We start from the raw sequence: 20,436 nt of genomic DNA, 5'->3' as shown, positions 1-20,436 counted from the left end.
GCTAAAAGCAAGAGTTGGCCACTTAACCAACTGAGCCACCCAGGCACCTCTGTTCCCTACTTTCTGAAGGAGAACACAAGTCTCTGTGCCCCCAAAGTAGCTCAAGGACATTCCTCTTGAAATGATTTTCTTAATGGAAGGGCATCCACGGGGCACCTGGGTGGCTGAGTTGATTAAGCGTCTGCCTTGGGCTCAGGTCGTGATCCCAGGGTCCTGGGATCGAGCCCCACACCAGGCTCCCTGCTCAGCAGGAAGCCTGCTTCTCCCTCTCCCACTCCCCCTGTTTGTGTTCCCTCCCTAGCTGTCTCTCTCTCTGTCAAAGAATAAATAAATAAATCTAAAAAAAAAAAATGCGAGAGGAAATGTAACCAAGAGGAACGTGGGAAAATGGAGAGGAGCAAATACAGGAGCAGAGCTGTGCTCTGTGAATAAGGAACTCAGAGCCCAACAGGGAGCCATGCCACTGAAGACAGTGGTCTCAGTTCTTGCTACAAATACCAATAGTGTTTTCCAGTAAAGGTGAATCAGACCACTAATTTTTACTTCATTTTCTTTTAAAGATTTTATTAATTTATTTGAGAGAGAGAGAGAGCATGAGGTATGGAGATGCAGAGGGAGAGGGAGAAGTACGAACAGGGAGCCCGACGTGGGGCTCGATCCCAGGATCCTGAGATCATGACCTGAGCCAAAGGCTTAACGGACTGAGCTACCCAGGCGCCCCCTAATTTTTACTTTGTTCCATTAAGGTATGCAGAGCACAATGCTGAACCGTGGAGAATGTCTTCCATTCATAAAAAGAATCATAGGGAAGAAGAAAAGTAATTCATCTTTTAAAAGTCAAACAAACATTCCTGGTTATTCTTACTGTGAGGGATGGGCCTAGGATAATACTGGCTATAGGCTCAAACTGTTACTGGTGGACAGGCTTGGTGGTATCATGTCACTGTCCCTGTGTTACCTGCCTCCACTCCCAATTTGAGCCAGTTAGACCCAGTAGAAAATACAAAACAGCTCAAGTGTTAAGGAGCTGGGGGAAGCTAAAGTAGATATTACAGTTCCAAAGAACTGAAAATGTATCTGCATTTTGACATTTTCAATCACCATTTGGTCTATAATAAAAGGCAGCTTAAGAATAGTGAATGGTGGGCCTCCTCTGATCACCCCTGCAGATCCCCTCACCACCCCCAGTGACCCTGCTTGGTTCTTCCAGGTACCAATGGTACTAACCACATCTAGGGGTTCCCTTTCCTCTGGCTTCTGGCTGGATTTGGTTTCAGAAGACTGGGGGGAGGAGGCGAGGAGTGTCAGGGTATATCCTCTCCTGGCTTCCTTCTTCTGGGTCAGTGTGAGCTGCGTCTTTAGTTTGAATGAAGGTCCTGTTAGATAATCTCCTCCACACAGCCCCTCTGTCCCTGGTTTTGCTAATTCCCCCCCTCTTTGCCTTTCAGACCTGGGTGGGAACAGTGCCCCACTGTATTGGCACTGGGGCATAGGAAAGGGGGGTGTAACACTCCATAAGGTGAGCAGCTCTTATGTCTGCTTCCTGCTGGAATCCTGTGTTATTCATCACGTATGCATCAGCTTTAATATGGCATCTTGTGAGTTCTCATGTCTGCATAATTTGCAATAAGGAGTTAACTATTTTCCATTCAAAATGGCTCCGGTGAATTAAAAGCTTCTAATATATACTTTTCTAAAGAATTCAGTTGGAAAAAAAATATCGTGTTAGAAAGATATCAAATAATGTCAGTTACAGGTCAAAGAACTCCTAATAAGGTTTCATAGAACATGGCCTAACAGAAAGAACACTGAACTAAATTAGGTCAGAAGCCACAGGTTTGAGTCACAAATTCATCAATTATTGCATGACCTTGACAAGTCACTTAACCACTCTGAACTTCAGTTTCCTCATATATCAGACAGTGATAATATTGCCTGACCTGTTTATCTCACTGGGTTATTCTGGGCGACTCAATGAATGATAGGCTTGGGCATGCTTTCCAAATGTGAGGACTGGATAGGGATATTACCCAGGGTTGTTATGAGGATAAAATGTATCCAGCAAATACACTTGTAAAGTTCCATCATCCTGGAGAGCCCTCAGTACATGCCTACTCTGATCCTTAAAGTCACACGGACAAGATAAAAGCAGTACAAGGTTGAGTTGAAGAGGTAGAAGACAACTGGTTAGTTTCATATTCTGGCTCCACCAAACTATCTTGGAAACACTCCTTGACCTCGGTTTCCTCATTAATAAATGGAGAAAATAATGATCTCAACCTCACATTGTCACTCTGAGTATCCCATGTAAGGCTCCCAGCACAATGTCTTACACGAAGAAGTTCTCCATCTATGTAGCCTCAAGCCATAAAGGTTGAGAGCGAGCATCTCAGTGAAGACAGTGTCATACAGTGGCTAGGCACCCGGGTTTGGGAATAAAAAAATTCATGCTTTGGAATATTAACTGTAATTTTTGGACAAGTTATTTAGTTTTTACATCCTTATCAGGGTAGTTACATCTGCCTTAAAATGGGATCTAAATAAGATGTATGCAATCTGTTCAACACAATGCTGGCCACGTAATAAATGCTTAGTTAAAATGTTCATGATCATTTTGGTGTTGCTAAAATTAAAACTCCCTTCCTTATCTTTTTATCCTTTACTGCTTTTGCATATATAGTCTGCAATGAGGCTGGTTTACATAGCAGACACTTGCAAGTTCAAAGATAGAATTCAGACAAGCAGAAAAATGTCACTGCATACATTTAAGGGCTGGACATGGCTTTGAAAGGCTGACATTGTCTCAGCACAAGCAGTAGATGACCCCCCCCTGGAGGACCCCATGGCTGTTGAGCCAATGTTCAGCCACTGCAGAGATTGGCTTGTGGCGCTGGCAAGAGTGAGAGGTAATCCCCCAATTCAGCCTTTGCCCACTGTATGTGGGCTGTGTCCTGTGAGACAGGCAGGGGAATGGAGTGAGTCAACAAGGTAGATAGAGTGTCTGCTCTCCTGGTGCTGGCAGGGGAAGTGTTTCATTTATGTTCAGAGCAAAGTCCATCCCCAAAGTTAAAGGTGAAGGTCACAAAATATTCCCTGGGAGTCAGTATGGTTTGTGATTTAAGATCTCTGGAGCGAGACTACCTAAGTTTGAATCTTGGCTTTGGTTCTTCTTCTTCTTCTTTTTTAGGTTGATTTATTTATTTTAGAGAGAGAGAGCAAGCAAGCAAGCAAGGGGAGGGGCAGAAGGAGAGGGAGAAACTTTAGCAGACTCCGCCCTCAGCGTGGAGCCCAACTTGGGGCTCGATCTCAAGATCCTGAGATCATAACCTGAGCTGAAACCAGAGTCAGATACTTTGCCGACTGCACCACCCGGGGGCCCCTTGGCTTTGCTCCTTACCCAGGGCATTGGACAATTATTTTACCTCTTTTTTTTTTTTTAAGATTGTATTTATTTATTTGACAGAGAATGTGAGCACACAAGTAGGGGGAATGGCAGGCAGAGGGAGAGGGAGAAGCAGGCTCCCCGCTGAGCAGGGTCCCAGACTTGGGGCTTGATCCCAGGACTCCGAGATCATGACCTGAGCCGAAGGCAGATGCCCAACTGACTGAGCCACCCAGGCTCCCCTATTTTACCTCTTAATGCCTTGGTTCCTCCTCTATAAAATGGGAGTAATAGTGGATCTTGCGCCGTGGGATTGTTGTGAGGATTGAATGAGCTAATGCAGGTAAAGGGCTTAGTCAGTCTAAAAAATGTGAGTTATGAGACTCTAAGTATTGTTTTACCATGATTTATGAATAAAATAGTTATGTCCTTAGATTAGAGTGCAAAGGTTGGCAAATTACAGGTTGCAGGTCAAATGCAGCTCTCCACCTATTTTTATAAATAAAGCTTTCCTGGAACAGAGCCCCGCCTGTTCATTTCTGTGTCCGTCTACGGCTGCTTTGATGCTACAATGGCAGAGACGAGTAGTGGTGACAGAGGCCTTATGGCTGCAAAACCGCAGTTGTCTTTTACCTCTTCAACTCAACCTTGTACTGCTTTTATCTTGTCCACGTGACTTTAAGGATCAGAGTAGGCATGTACTGAGGGCTCTCCAGGATGATGGAACTTTTTTTTTTTTAAAGATTTTATTTATTTTTTGACAGAGAGAGAGACAGCGAGAGAGGGAACACAAGCAGGGGGAGTGGGAGAGGGAGAAGCAGGCTTCCCGCGGAGCAGGGAGCCCGATGCGGGGCTCGATCCCAGGACCCTGGGATCGTGACCTGAGCCGAAGGCAGACGCTTAACGACTGAGCCACCCAGGTGCCCCCAGGATGATGGAACTTTACAAGTGTATTTACTGGATACATTTTATCCTAACAACCCTGGGTAATATCCCTATCCAGTCCTCACATTTGGAAAGCATGCCCAAGCCTATCTGGCCCTACACAGAAAAAGTTCATTGACCCCTGGATAGACAACTACTACTAACATATTTTTTTCTCAAAGGGAAAAGTTGTGGTAGAAATTATTTATTCTGGGACATGTGTTTATATTCATGTGTTTGCATTCTGTCAAGTGACATATTATACACTGTAAACAAGTGAAACTCAGAAGACCTCAGAAGGTACTGCTTTGTGCCCTCCAAGCCCCCATCAGTTCTGCTTAAGGAAGCAACATGCACGAGGATGATGCTACTAACCTACTTCCAGCAGAATCAATGTCCTGTTATTTTTCAGCAGTGTTAATGGATTCGCGCCATTCCATCCTCTCTTTCAGTGGGCTTGCCTTACCAAGAGTCACAGATGCCTATATGAAGCTGTAGGGCACAGGCATATAGGTCAGGAAAGGTTGTTCTGTCTAGGGAGAGTGCTTGGTAGTGCCCCCTTCTGGCTTCATCCTGGACTCACATGTACTAAGCTTTTCAGTGCAAGGCGGAGACCAGATGGCGATGAAACCCCTCTGCAGAGATTAGCAAACGAACTGGACAATAGAGATACACGCACACGAAATAGAACCATCCTGGGTTATTTTCTGAACTAGATCTAGAAACCCATTTACATGTATTTGTGACAAACACAATGTAAGATATCAGACCTTGCAAATTTAATAATAAGATTGAAAGCACATAACCATTACAATTCTCCTTAATTCATCTGCACATAGATCTTTTGATTATCACTCAGGTGGGAAAAAAGGACTTGGGTTTTTGACAAGAATAAAGACGAAAAAGCAAGCTCTATCTTTTTTTTTTTTTCAAAAATGAAAGCTTTAAAGTGGAAGAAATAATTTAATCCTAGGAAATGTTTATGCACACACAAGAGCAGCTACTGGTATTTGGTAAGCTTAGTGATTATAGTAATGAAACACTTCAAATAAATTTATGACCGGACAGGAAACGAAGATCTGAGATTTACCAACATGCTTCAGACAAAGGAGGCCGTCTGCATCATTAGTACAAGATGAAACAGACAAGCAAGAAAGCGGACATGCACAGCTTTTCCCTCTTTAGCAAACACAGATCCTACAACCATGATTTCTGCCAGTGGAGAGGTACACACAGAGAGCAGTGGCAGGAGTTGCGAGTCCCCTGGAAGGGAAGGTCACCTCATTCTAGAATGATTTTCCCCAGGAATAACTCAATACGATGTTTTTCCTCTAATCTTTAATTAATAACAAAGGGGATAGCGGAAAGTTAAACAAATATGCATATTTATGATATTAATATATTCAATTTATGCAGAGAATATTCCATTTTATTCTGCATAAAGTGCTGAAGTGGCCTGTCCAGTCTTGCTTCACCTTTAACTCTTTTTACAATCCACACTCTGTGATTACTCCAGTAATGAGAAACACAAGGGTGCAGACTCTGGAGCTTTATTTGGGTACACATTTTGGCTCTGCCATTTACCATCCGTGTGACCTTGAGCAAATGACTTGATATCTCTGTGCTTCCATTTCTTCATCTCAAGCAGAAATAATCATAGTGCCTAATACCCTAGTGGTGGTGTAAGAATTAAATGAGTAAACGCTAGTGAAGTGACTAGACTGTGTGCCTTCCACATAGTAAGTGTCTGTTTTGTTGTGTTTTTCCTTATCTGTGTCATTTGCTAGGGGTAGTGAGGTCAACTGTGTTATCCAAAAACATAGGTTGAAGTCCTAACCCCCAGGATCTGTGAACATAAAGTTCTTTGGAAGTAGGGTCTTTGCAAATGTAATCAAGTTAAGAGGAGGTCAGACTGGATTAGCCAATGACAGATGTTTTTACGAAAGAAAGGAGAAAAGATTTGGAAACAGGAGAGGGTCACAGGGCAGGAGTCTGTGAAGACGAGGCAGAGAGGAATGAAGCTACAAACCAAGGAATCCTGAGCATTGCCAGGAGCCATCAGAAGCCAGGAAGAAGAGAGGAAGCATTCTCCCCTCCTGTCTTTGGAAGGGCCCGTAGCTTTGCTGACACTTTGACTTTAGACTTCTAGCCTCCAGCACCGAAAGACGATATATTTTGTTGTTTTAAGTCATCTAGTTTTTGGTATTGTTATGGCAGCTCCAGGAAATGAATACCCCAGTAATCTAGATGAGGAAGTGGGGACTTGTGGAAGAAGAGAATGAGACATTAAAAGGTGAAACTCAGTACCTAGAAGAGGGCTCGCCTGTGGTTCCTTGGGTGTTCTTTGAGTTCAGTTATTTCATAGGGTCACCTGTTTTCTTCCTGACACAGAGGGGAACAAGTTTGGGCCGGCAAGGCTGGGTGGCAGACAGCTCTCCAGAGTAAATGCGAGCATCACAAACCTTTCTGTCATCTGGAGCTGTGCTGTTGACACAGAAGCCACTTGCCACAGGACGTGATTGTAAGTGGAAATATATTAAAATTAAATGAAATCCAAAACTCAGTTTCTCTGTCGTAGCCACATTTAAGGTGCTCAGTAGTGACATGTGGTGAGTGGCTACTGTATTGGACTTTGAAGTTTGAAAGAACATTTCCACCATCGCATAAAATTCTATTGGACCACGCTGGATGATATTATTATTGCTAATAAGATTTGTTTGTGAGGCAAGTAAAGCGAGCGGACAGGTTGTGTAGAAAAAAGGAAAGTTCCATATTCTTGTAATACGGGCAAACAACTCCATCATTTATTAAAGAAAAAGGAAAAGTGACTATGGTGGAATTTATACTTGGACAGCTGCTCACAAGGCAAATCTCACTTGCTGAATGGCCTACTGTTTTCTTCATAAAATCATTTACATCACTGCTTTTCTGTAATTTGGACAAAGGATACTGTATTAATTCTTTTAGACCGAAAATTAGCATAGCTGAAAACTCGCCTCTATCCAATGCCAGGCATCACCATGGAGAAGTATGGTCTGCTTTACCTTCATCTGGCCGAGGTACACCTCATATAAAATTGGTTAATATTTTGGACCCTTAATATTGAGAGGGAAGTAAATGCTACAAGGCGACAAATGAGATAAAAAAATCTGTGAGCCACAATCTCTTTCCTCCTCTTCAGATCCAATCATACAGATGAATAAATTGCTATAAAAAATACCACAAATAAAACTAAAAACAATGACTGAATCATTTTTTTTAATCTCATGTACTCTGTGTTCAGGTAGCAAAGAAATTTAATTCCAGTCGGACCAGTCTCCTGTGATTTTTTTTTTTCCCTTTCATCTAAGATATTTTTAATGCTCAGAGGCATTATAATAGAAAAGCATGTATTTTTGCTTGGTTTATACCCATCATCCTTACCATTACAACAAGACAAAAGCATTAAAGTAAAATTAATCATGTCAAAAGATTTTAGCAAAAACAAGTGAGACCATGCATAAAGCATCGCTTTGTCTAGTGTGAAGTCATGCTCTGATTAAAAACATATAATGAAAGCAAAAGCGATACATCATTGCCTTAGCAGTAGGGTTTTCTGAAAGCACTTTGCGGTTCTCGACATAAAAATGTGGGAAGATTTTGGTCTTTGAAATTCACAATGATTATTGTTCTAGCTAAATAACTGGAGTTCAATCTTAATTTTTTTTAAAAGAAATTAAGACTTAATGACCAAACAAGGCATGCTGGTAGGATTAATAATTAGCACACACTGTAAGGAGAAGTAGTTTGCCTTGGCATCCAGACACAGAGGTAAGGAAGTGTCTGCTCAGCACTCTCCTTTCAACAAAACCATTGTTAAGCAGATGAATGTGGCCAGGCTTTTAGGGTAACTTCCATGAAATACAACTGTTTGCTCCATCAAAAACAGGATAATTAATAAATACAAAGCTGTGATCAGAGTGATCGTTCCCCAGTTGGAGGTCATCTTGTGTATGATACATAAAACCAATTTCTAACTGACCAGATAGTCATGAAATATAGATTTACTTCTGAACTCCAGTGCAAAGTGATCTCAGGGATCTGAAAAGGAGCAGTTTGCTTATTTGCACTTTGCCTTAATTACTCCTTTATTTTGATGGAGATATTTGCATACAATAATCACTCACCCCAATTATCTTTCCATTTTTTTGTTGTAATTTTGAAAGTCATTTCAATTCTTTTTTTAATGAGTTCTCTTTAAATGATAAAAACCCTTTTGTTCTATGGGAATTATGTGTGTCTATGCAATTTTTATCTATATACATGTTTGCATATCTATATTATAGATGTGTAGTAGTTTACGTATATATAATAAGCAGTAGAAATAGTAAAAATCACAGAAAGTCAGAGATAATTAAACTATTTGAGGGGAGGCAAAATTTTAAAAATTCCACCCCCAATGCATTATAATATTTGGAATGTGTTTTTAAATATTTCCTTTAATATAGAGGCATCCAATCTTCTGTGAATAAATATCGGTCCTGAAGATGAAGTCATACCGAGACAGGAACAGATAGAGAGATGCATGGAGCAGCGAGCTATCTCTTCTAACTCATAACTGTTCATAGGAGGAGTGAGGATATTTTGCATGTGATAAGAACAGTGCATCAAATTATTTGTTGAACCTAAGGGTGCATGGTTTGTAATCATTACGGCTATTAAAGAAATATTTTGGTAATCCTTCCGAGAGTTTGGGAGGATTGCACTTTTCCACCCACTTTGAAGTTAGGTGTGACTAGGTGATTTATTTTGCCAATAAAATGTGCTAAATTCAGAGCAGAAGCTTAAAGAGTCAGAGTGAAATTGTCCTCTCCCTTGCCACGGCAAGAGTGACAAGTCAAATCGTGGATTTGTCATGAACCTGAGGACTGGTATAAGAAGAAGTAGAACAGAGATTCCAGCAAACCTACCATAGACCGGTGACATGAAAAGAAATAAGCCAGTAAGATTTGGGATTTTTGGGATGCCTGGGTGGCTCAGTCGGTTAAGCATCTGCCTTCAGCTCAGGTCATGATCCCAGGGTTCTGGGACTGAGTCTCACATCAGGCTCCCTGCTCTGTGGGGAGTCTGCTTCTCCCTCTGCCTGCCGCTCCCCTTTGCTTGTCCTCTCTCTCTCTCTCTTTCAATCTCTCTGACAAATAAATATATAAAATCTTAAAAAAAAAAAGATTTGGGGATTGTTGTTAAATGACCCTTAGCCTAGCCTCCCCTAATCTGACTGACACAGGCTTTGGTATCACAAAGGCCCACAGTGGCTGATGGCAAGGAAGCTGAGATTGGAGGGTGGAAAGATGGAAATGCATGCTATGGCATGGAACACCACTTGGCAAAAATGCGATTTGCTCTTACTTAGTGGATTGCTTATTTAATAAACTTCCACTCTAAGGTTGGAAGACAGAATGTTGACAATATGCATTGGTTGCTGTTGGTAGCACTTGGCAAGATCTACAGAAAAGAGATGATCTCACAAACAAAGTTGGCCCATTTATAAGCAGGAGTGAAAGGAAATAGAGTCCAGAAATCTAGGAGTGTGCAGCATTGGAATAAGTAATTTTTTTCAATCTCATCTGGTAAAAGATTTTGGCTTTGTGCATCATACACAAAATGAGGCACATTTTGAGCAAAATAGGTAAATTACAACTCAGCTGACAAAGACAAAATTAAAGATATGGCTTTCACAGTAATTTGACCACATTAGAGTATCTTAGAAGAAAGTTTCAATAAAAGGAGAGATACCAGTAAATTCTTCTAACTCACGGAAAAGAGTAAAAAGGGAGCTTTTTCATTAAAGATTGATAAATATATAGAGTATTAGAGTGTGTGTATGTGCTTGTGTGTGTGTGTGTGTGTGTGTGTGAGAAAAAGAGAGAAAAGGGGAAATAAAAAAAAAAAGAAGGAAAAAGCAATCTAAGAAGTATATTGGAAAAGAACTGTGGATGTGGTCAGTGGCCATAGAGTGGATATAAACATAAGAAGATAGCTATGCTTTCTAGGGACTTAATTGCCAAAAGACCCACCAGCCTGGATTAAAAGAGGCTGTGAAAATTAGAGACTTAAATATCTACAGACATGAAAGGTACTTAAAAACTCTTCTACTCCCAGAAAGAGCATAGCCTCAGGTTTACTTCAGATATGTCCAAAGAAGGTAATAGAAAAAGAAAAATCTCCCAAAAGGTGGAGCCAGGGGCCACAGAGAACAAAGGACAATGAGCAGAACTAGGGAGGGCCCTAATCAAGGAACACAACGTTGGATAGGCACCCTTCAAAATGTCTGTTTGGTGGGATTCCTAAATTGCTATGCTCTTTCCAAATGAAAATGTTTATTGTGCTGATGCGGTTCCTAATCCATCACTGTGCATGATGCGGGAGGAAACTAGGTAATTTGATTGTTTAGTTTGTTTCCAGATCAAGATCAAGAACAAATGAGCCTGATACTGGGATGAGCTTGATGATTTGTGGTGATCTCCTTTGTGTGGAGGAGCAAGTATACTTTGAGCATGGCAAGGAGGGTACATGGAATATTTAATGTCCTGGAGGACAGATTATAGTAGGCACATTGCTCTGTTCACCAGATACTTCAATCCTCTTCTTCCTGAACCCGGGGAAGATTACACTTCCCTGTCCCCTTAAAATGGGGTGTGGTCTTGTGATTGAGCATAAATGCTAAATGTCACTTTTAATTACCAGTGTAAGACACTGCCGCACATTCTTCCCCCATTGTGTTGATGATAGAGATCCATGTTAAGATGCAGCCCCATATATCTGGATCCCTAAATGACTCTGATGAACAGGTACTCTCTGCCAACCTGTGTTGGACATGTAGCAAGAGTGAGAAATACATTTTTTTTGGCTTAAGCCCCTGAGATTTTGGAATTGTTTCTTACCACAGCATAATCTAGCCCATCCTGACTGATACACATGGCTTCATGCTAGAAATAGATAGAAATTTCATTCTGAATCAAAGGTGTGTCTTCTTTCTCAAACTCCTGATGATAAGAGCAGAAGGCAAGATTTAATCTTTTGCTTTCCTCTGTTTGGCTATATGCAAAATAGACTAAAAGAGAATAAAAATTTTTTGAGGAACAACTATCTTCCCGATACTGAGCCTACAGCCTTATTTGTATTATTTGATTTAATTCTCTCAATAACTCTTAAGAGGCGGGTAGAATTATATTCACTTTGCAGATGAGAAGGATCAGAGTGAAAGCAGCATACTAAGGGCTCAGTCAGCAAGTGCCTGGGGGTGTATTTCAATTTAGATCTATCTGTCCCGAAAGATGTGGCACTGTGTGTGTGTATGTGTGTGTGTGTGTGGGTGTGTGTGGGTGTGTGTTTTGTTGTTTCATTTTTGACACTGCTTCAAAGACAGAGTTAAAAATGTCAAGAAATTTGCATTGAATTATGACTTGTCAATAATATTAAATGCAAATTTTATCACTTACGTATCATAACTTGTAGTTTAGTCCATAAACCAAGATAATATTCTTAATCTCTAGGAGTAGGATATTCATTCAATTCAACCTATACTAGTTTTATTCTCTAAATGTGGTACTGTGACAAGTACATTGGATCCATTTAGATTTTCATGAGTGGAATGGGTCAGCACAGATTAAATCCCATTCATCTGCTTGGATTCTTGACTAATGGCACTTGTTGGTGAGACAGATTGGTGTGGTACATGAGGCAGTAACGCTTGATGGAAATACAGAGACCAGTGTTCTATTCCTCATCCTGCCACTAAACCATCGGGTGACTCTGGGTATGATACCTTCTCTCTTTCAGTCACTTAAAGTAAAAGCCAAATTTGTGAACCTGCCATAGAAGAGCCTACAATGGTCCGGTTTCTGCGAATGTCTTTAGCCACGTGTCCTATCTTTCTTCCCCCAACTCTTTGACGTCAGCCATGCATCTTCTTTCCACAGGGTCTTCGTACTGATTATTAACTAACCTGGAGCAATCTTCTTTTCACATCTTTACTTGGCTAACTCTGTCTCATCCTTCAGTTCTCAGCTCAAATGCCTCTTCTTTGGTGACAACTCTCCAGGAAGTCTAAACTAGATCAGGTCTCTCCAGTTCGAGATCTTACATACCTTTTACACCTTTATGCTCTTCCTTCAGATGACTATCACATTTTGTTATTATACATCACTATCTGAGATTATTTATTAATGATGGTACCCCCCCCAGCTCTAAGATTGGTGAAGGCATGATAATATTTGCTTTGACTCAGCCTTGTTTTCTCTGTATTGAGAACAATGGCTGCTACATAGAAGATATCAATTACATTTATTGAATGAATGAAATTAATGTGTAAAATGAGAGGGCTGGGAAAGGAGATCATCTAATCTCTTAGTATTCACATTCATTGGCTTGCCAGACTTAGTCTGCAATTTGCCTAGGAATGACACAGAGCACATTTAAGCAGCAAATATGACTCATACCCCCTTTATATTAGACTCAGTAGCAAGTACCACAGCTTGTATGTAAAGAAAACATCAGAATTATTTGTATACATGCTGTTCTCTGGAGAAAAAGCAATTGCTATATTCAAGGGAGGTATAAACCAGAAATAAAGTCAACTAGTTTTTCCAGGCACACAACTTCCTCGAAACACAGTATTTTGTAAGTGACCACCACACATATTTTTTAAAAAAAATCTATGAAAAATCCACTAATGCACTGGTGCATGAACACACAGAAGCAAATAATTCAAGATACATAGCAATGTGCAGCCATGTATCTCAAATTAGAATTGAGCTCATTGAAGGTAAAATTAGATGCTAACATATTTAAAAAGTCCAAACACAATTCTCTCTCCTTCCTCTTTGTCCAAAGTCATGGAAACAATCACTCCATGAACTGAAATAAAAAGTTCCAAGCTAATAAAGGACAACTGTCATGTTACTGTATAAAGTCTTTAGATCATTATGTTTTCACTAACACTACTCAGTTCTTACTTTTTTTTTTTGGAGGGGGGAGGGGCAGAGGGAGAGGGAGAAAGAAAACCTTAAGCAGGCTCCACACCCAGCAGAGCCCAATGTGGGGCTTGATGTGGGGCTTGATCTCACAATTCTGAGATCATGATCCTGAGATCATGACCTGATCCAAAATCAACACTTAACCGACTGAACCACCCAGGCGCCCCACTCAGTTCTTACTTCTTAAACCTATCTTAACAATTCCATGAAGTAGTCCAATATAATACGGTTCTTGCTTAATCCTCCAGCCCCACCACCTACTTTCCCAGCCTCACTCTCTCCTATAGATGCACAAATTCATTTCAGTTTTTAAAGGCACCAACTCTGTCTTGCCTTTTGGCATTCCCAGTACTAGAGCCTCTTACTAGAATACTTTTTCATCCGCTTCTTTGCCTTGATAATTCCTACCCATCTTGTCAACTTTACAGAAGGTCACTTTGAGGAAAGCTTTCCTAACGTTTCATATTTAGATTAGGGGCCTTTTTTCTCTGCTCCCCCCATAGCACCCTGAGCCTCTCCTCTCTATTCCTTAACACTCCCTACTGTATTTGCCTCTTTAGGTTCTTGAGAGGAGAGATGGTCCTATCCACATTCTACCCTCCCACCCAGCACAGAGTGGGTATTCAATAATTGCTTGCTATATGAAGGAATGAAGTCTATAAATAAGTCTAAATTCTTCCCAGGCAGTTTCAGAGTCATTCTGGAAGCACCTACTTGTTTTGTGAGGTTTTCCTGCAATGAGAAATGCACTGTCTATGGATTCTGCATCCCTGTCTAGAAACGAAATGAAATTAACTAAAATTAAATAATTTGTGGGGTTTAGGTCTAAAGGTAATATAAATAAAGGAAACCCACAGGTATAAAACCCTCAATTGAATTTACTTTTTATTTCTTTCTAAATAAATAATCATAAGAAATGATTATTAGCTTTTGACTAACTTGACTTTCCCTCCAACATATCCTCAAAGAAATAAACTGAAGTCAAGAAACAGAGGGGTCAAGGAAAGAGGTCCAGGTGAAAGTATCAGTGTGCAGCCTTATTATTTCCTGAATAATCAGCAATTATTAGGTATCAGATATGATCAAACCTGTATGTATCTTTTGGAACTGAAGTTCACTGTCTTATATAAGATTTGCTTCCTTGGTACTAGTCCTTCAACATTTATGGAAAGTATATATTATTTTATTTTTTTAAAGATTTTATTTATTTATTTGTCAAAGAGAAAGAGAGAGAGAGAGAGCACAAGCAGGAGGAGCGGCAGACAGAGAGAGAAGAAGACTCCCCACTCAGCAGGGAGCTCGATGCAGGACTCGATCCCAGAACCCTGGGATCACGACCTGAGCCAAAAGCAGATGTTTAAACCAACTGAGCCACCCAGGCATCCCTGGGCAGTATATTTTAAAAAAAGAATGAAGGGGCACCTGGGTTGAGCAGCCGATTCTTAATCTCAGCTTAGGTCATGATCTCAGGGACAGGAGATCGAGCCCCATGGTCGGGCTCTGCACTGGACATAGATCCTACTTGGGATTCTCTCTCTCCCTCGCCCTCAGGCCCTCCCCACTCTTTTTTTTTTTTTTTTAAGATTTTATTTATTTATTTGAGAGAGAATGAGATAGAGAGAGAGCACATGAGAGGGGGGAGGGTCAGAGGGAGAAGCAGACTCCCCGCCGAGCAGGGAGCCCGATGCGGGACTCGATCCAGGGACTCCAGGATCATGACCTGAGCCGAAGGCAGTCGCTTAACCAACTGAGCCACCCAGGCGCCCGACCCTCCCCACTCTTAAAAAAAAAAAAAAAAAAAAAGAATGGAGAGTCCACCAGCTTCTGATACTTGTGACTCTCCTAAAAGAAATCACTGACACCCAGACTCAGAACCCCTCCCGTGTGGATGGGATCAAATTCAATGTCCTCCAGGGATCAGAGGAGATGGCCCAGGAAATCTCCACACGGTGGTTTCCTTTATGTCCTGCCACTGAAAAATACAAGGCCCCCAACCCCTGCACTACCAGGTAGAGAATAGAGCCACAAATCAATTGAAAGGAAGAGGGGGAAAAAAGGCATTTCCCCCCTACCTCTGGCAAAGAGAACCGAGGTGGCCAGAAGGAGGAAGATGCCTTTCTAAGTTAGTTCTTCTAATTTTCATCCTAACGTTATTAAAGGGAAGTCGTCATGGGCACGCGGAAGGACAGATCTTTGTTTTGAAGTCCTCTTCCCCCTCCTTGCTCACAGAAAGCGGTAACAAGCACCTAACAAGTAGAATGTCTCATCTGAAATGCAGGAAGAAGGAAGTCAGTCCCCAGGAAACACCTTTCTCCACCAGCGAAGGACTCGGCCAATGGGGAGCACGAAGAAAGTAGATGGCCCCTCAGTGCTGTCCCTTGCGGGGGGCGGGGGGGACCTTCTACATGTGGACTTCACAAGAACTTTGATGTGTGGTAAAAAAAGTCTAAAGTAGCCATGGGAATTGTTTGGTTTGATCTTCACACCGAGGATTTAGGGCCTGCAAAGTGCAAGAGGCATGTTTTTTGCGCTGGCCATTTTAGTATTCAGGTCTCCTGTACTGCTTTCTAATAAGTTAAGAATGAAACGGGAGACTGCGTGCAGGAGTGAGAAATGCAGGGGAAGCAGTACTGTAAAATAAAAATGAACAAAAGTGCATCTCAACTTCCCTTCTATTATTAACAGTCGAGAGAAAAAAATGCCAATTTTACTGTTATTACTTAACATTTTACACTGACAAAAGGACTTTACAGTCATTTTTACATGTTATTTCCCAGTACTTTTTCTACGAGAGACCACGGAGCCCTGTCACTATTCTCAACATTAATTATTTAATGTTATATTAAATGATTTTTCCAAAGAAGCGGATAAAAATGCAATCTGTGTCAGCATGTTACCAAAACAGTCTTTTCTGTGAGAGTAATTGTTCCCTTTGCTGTTTGGGTAGACCAGACCGCTGACTGGCTGACGGCTGGATTTCTTTTCTTTATGTGATATAGATCCACTTTCTTCCTCTACTCACCCTCCTCCATTCAATTTATTATTACTTGTGTACCCCTTAAACTCTGATTCTAAAACATAACAGGGTAAGATCTAAAGAGATCCTTTGCATTCTTCTTTGTTATAAAATTCGTATAAGCCGTGTGGCTCCCCTAACTGGGTATCTGTGCTCCTGCCTGTGGAATGCCATCTTTCTCGAAGGAGCATGTTTATGAGACAGGCTGAGAAATGTCTGCTCAAGCCACGAGGGCAAAGGATTCTAAGATTCAGAGGCTCTAGCTAACCTCGGGTTTTAGGTTTTTGCTAGTTAGCTTATTTGTTAGTTGATATGGAGACAGCCATTTGATAAATAAGCAGACCCAAGCCGGGTCCTGTCTGCTAGCATTAACTGTCATCCTCATCTCCCTGCCAATAAGTTTAGCTGCCCTTCAGGGTCAAAAGAATGGCAGTGGGAAGCTCTGCGATCCCAGATGCTTCGTTGGATTTAGGGAGAATTTGGATTTTTTTTTTTTTTCTATTCCAGTGAGAAACATTTCTTCCTTTATTGTTAGATGGCCCAAATAGCGTGGAAATCTGTCAGTGACCTGACTTATTTATTAGTCAAATAAGATGCCTTAATTAAAAAATACACACCAACAGCAGAAAGCATCCAGATAAACTGTCTATATCTCTCCAACAAACCTGAAAAATATGCCTTCACTTGGGGCCATGTAGTCACAGCCCAGCAGGTAATAAACTCTATTTTTGAAAATACAAGTCCCAGTGAAATGAAGAGTATAAGTGGAGTAGACATTTATTTCAAAGCTGTAAGCATGCCTGACTATAGGAAAGAGGTTCAAGATCTTTGAGTATGCTCCCTTTATAAGAACTTTTGTATACATTCATGTCTGTATTTCCTTCCATTTCAAACCTGGTGAATGGAGTCAACTGACAGTCATTTATCTCTACTTCTGAGTCTGTAGATCACCACACGCAACATGGGAAAACTATGGAAAATAGGTTCCTGGCTCCAGGACCGTGGGTTAAAGTGCTGTATCTGTTGTAGTGTAATTTGTCTCACCTCTGCATAGAGAGCTTGAGTTGACTGACGCCTCTAGGGTATAAAGGTCCACACAGTCCTTGTGCTCAGACTGGTGGTGTTGTTCTAATAATGGCCACAACACCCGGAATTGGTTGAGCTCACGCTATGTGCTAGATGACTTATAAACACAATTTTATTTAAAAAATACTCCAATGATGCTGACAAAATGAAGAAGAAGAAGAAGCCATGACTTGGGACATTGACATGCCTGGCTCAAGGTCACAGACATGGGTTTGAACCCAGGTCTGACTGATTCAAGTTCATGTCTTCTTACCACATCCTTCTAAGTAAAGAGTTAAATCAGGCAATGTGAAAAATTTGAGTAGGGTGCCCCTATGTTCCAGTCTATACCTATTGTCCCAGCATAATCAGTAGGTCCCCATGTCATGCTCTGAAGTGTCCCCGTTTGGAGACCAAACTGGATGATCACTCTGTCTCCGAACAAGCTTTAAAATGAACCTAAGACTTTTCTTGGGTATTATTCATGATGTTTTAATTAATCGTCTTGCCTTTAATGAAGGGCTTCAAACCAGTAGCAAATTGGGCTTTGCCTGGTGTATTTGGGAAAGCAGATGGATTTGTGAATGAGTATCACTTCTTTTGCCTCTATGTCTCTGTCATCTCTCTTCGAGAATCTTTGTCTTTCCTTTTTCTTCTCTCCTCTTCCTAGCATCCGTGTCTTATTCTGTGTAGGCTTTCTCTATTGATCAGTGTCAGATAATTGATTCTTTGGTTTTACTTTAAAAATACAGCTTGGTCACTCATTCAGATGTTCAAATCACTATTAACAGTCCTTTTGTCAAAAAAGAGAATGAAAACCATTTTAAGGATCTCTAACTGATTTTTCTTCCTTCCTTCTCCTTAAGCTTCCTGCTACTATCCCCCCGCTTCTTTCCTACAACCGTAGCGTATGGGTGTCCAGGGAGCTTCCTCGTTGCAGATCCTGGACAATGCTACTGGTGGTCTCGCCGGGGTAAGCCAGCTCCGAAATGTATTATTTCAAGCACCACCTCACATGTCTTTGTGCCTCTTCTGCTCTTATGGGCAAACTGTTGTCCTGTTTCTATTATTTAAAAGGGCTTTCAGTAAGAGGAGAGGAAATGATTTTTAAAAAATCTGATAAAATATATAACTGCTTAAAAGACACATGCTATAAGAAAATCTAACTTTCTCTTTTGCCGGTTTTCAATGTATGGCTTTGATTTATGGGTCAAAATTACTCATTTATTATTTTATCTATACAGCTCTGGGCAATTTTGACAGTTAAAATTTAGTTTTATTGACCAGTGCAGCCACTGTGCCCACGAGGGGCCTGCTGCACTCAAGAAATGATGATTTTTGATTCCATGACTGAGTTAGATTGGGAATCATAACCGACGTAACAATAAGTTCCAAATCTCAGTGCCCAAGGCAAGAGGTTTGCTGTAAAACACAATCACCCTTTAAGGAGGGGAGGAAGGGAATCTTGGGTGGAAGTTTGTAAGCACAATTGAAGGCAGCTGGGATAGGCCACGGGATCTGTCCATCCAAACTGTGGAGCTATTATTATTGGTCTATTGAGGGGCGTGTTTCTCTAAGACCCAGTTTTACAGACTAAAGACGAATGAGCAGAAAATGTCTAAAAGGTGAAATGAGTGTTAGTTACAAAGACAATGAGTGAAACACCCCTTAAGATGTGAGAAAATTTACTGGGGCTATTACCCGACCTTTCACTTTCCGATAAGCAAAAAAAAAAAAGAACGGAGGCATTTCTTTCGGCACATCTCTGTGACCACCCCCTCTCTGTCACAGAGACACAAACTCACGTAGTGCTTTTAGGCCACTTTAATTTAGGCCTATTCGACTACCAAATTGGCCACCTCTGCAATGTTAATTTAGTCTTTTACTCTAAATCCCCGGTGATACATAAACAGACCTCCAAAGGGTAACAAATCAACAAAATGTCTAATTTGATTAGCCATGTTTTCGAATTCATCGAGACAGCTCTAAGCTGAAACAAATAGGTGGGTAAATAAATAAAGAAGGGCACTCACTTGTGAGTATTTTCCACGTCTTCTTTTCATCATCGTAGTACTGAACCAAGTTGCTGGGGAGCCGGTCCGGCCCAGGAGGCAAGCCTCCGACCAATAACAGCATTTTCTTGTTAGAGCGAATTCTTCACCCAAAACAAAAGAGGAGATGAATAACCACATTATTGTAGAGCCTTTTGAGTGGCGACGCGAAATCATAACCATCAAAAGAATGTTCCTTGCTTGCAGATTTCTATTTCATTTTTTCCTGTTTCTTCTCCCATTCATGTCTCAACAATTTTTTTGAACCAAGCAGAAAAATGATCAGAAGAGCAGCATATCCCCATACTCATGGAATAATAAGCTCCCTTTATGCAATTTGTTAGAGGTTCATTCTAGAACGACCTTTTTCTTATATTATCCCTTTAAATCATCACTCTTTACAGCTGAGTACACATGAAATGCTCTGGAGTTGTACTAAGGTTAAGCATTAAAGTTGCATGTCAAAAATCGTATTAGTCAAAATCATTATTATAAGCCATTCTCCACTCAAAGAACCTTGAAAAAATTAAGGTTATGCAGAGAGTTTGCGAGCCAACTCTTTAATCACCCAGGGAACTTCGAACACCAGTTTGGTACGATTAGTAGCACAGGGCTAACTGGGGAAGGTTAACCAGCATCAAGAAGACTTTCTGTTTGTTTAATTTAGCGGAGACTTCCGCCTTCAGCCCCTTCGCAGCGCTCCCTCCCTTCCCTGCCCCAGCCCCTCACCCCCCACCCCCCATCCCTGGGTACCACCCGTGACACAGCAGCACCAATTGGTAAAAATGAGACTGTGAGGCTGTTTTGAGCCTCCCCAGAGTGGAGCCCTGCCAATGCTTGCCACTGATCCAGCCGCATGAACCTGCTCAACTGTGCAAAGTCACTCTAATTCCCTCCCTCTGTTTTTCTACCTTCTCCCCCAGGGGGTAACCACTGAAAGGAGTGACTACCCACCCATCAAGAGCTGGCAATTCGCTGCTA

General features: G+C 41.3%; 1 protein-coding gene across 2 annotated transcripts in view; it reads right to left on the bottom strand.

Annotated features, from left to right (window-relative positions):
• Nucleotides 1-20,436, bottom strand: part of KLHL14 (kelch like family member 14) — a 96,797-nt gene that overhangs the window by 49,269 nt on the left and 27,092 nt on the right. For both annotated transcript variants that reach the window (XM_081801438.1, XM_081801437.1), the window contains exon 2: nucleotides 19,438-19,559. In XM_081801438.1, the coding sequence (XP_081657564.1) occupies nucleotides 19,438-19,559 (122 nt within the window). The remainder of the gene's footprint in view (nucleotides 1-19,437; nucleotides 19,560-20,436) is intronic.

Source organism: Leptonychotes weddellii, chromosome 13, assembly GCF_054177405.1.
Source record: "Leptonychotes weddellii isolate Sample4059 chromosome 13, ASM5417740v2, whole genome shotgun sequence".
NCBI lineage: Eukaryota > Metazoa > Chordata > Mammalia > Carnivora > Phocidae > Leptonychotes > Leptonychotes weddellii.
This window is presented reverse-complemented; position numbering and strand designations above follow the sequence as displayed.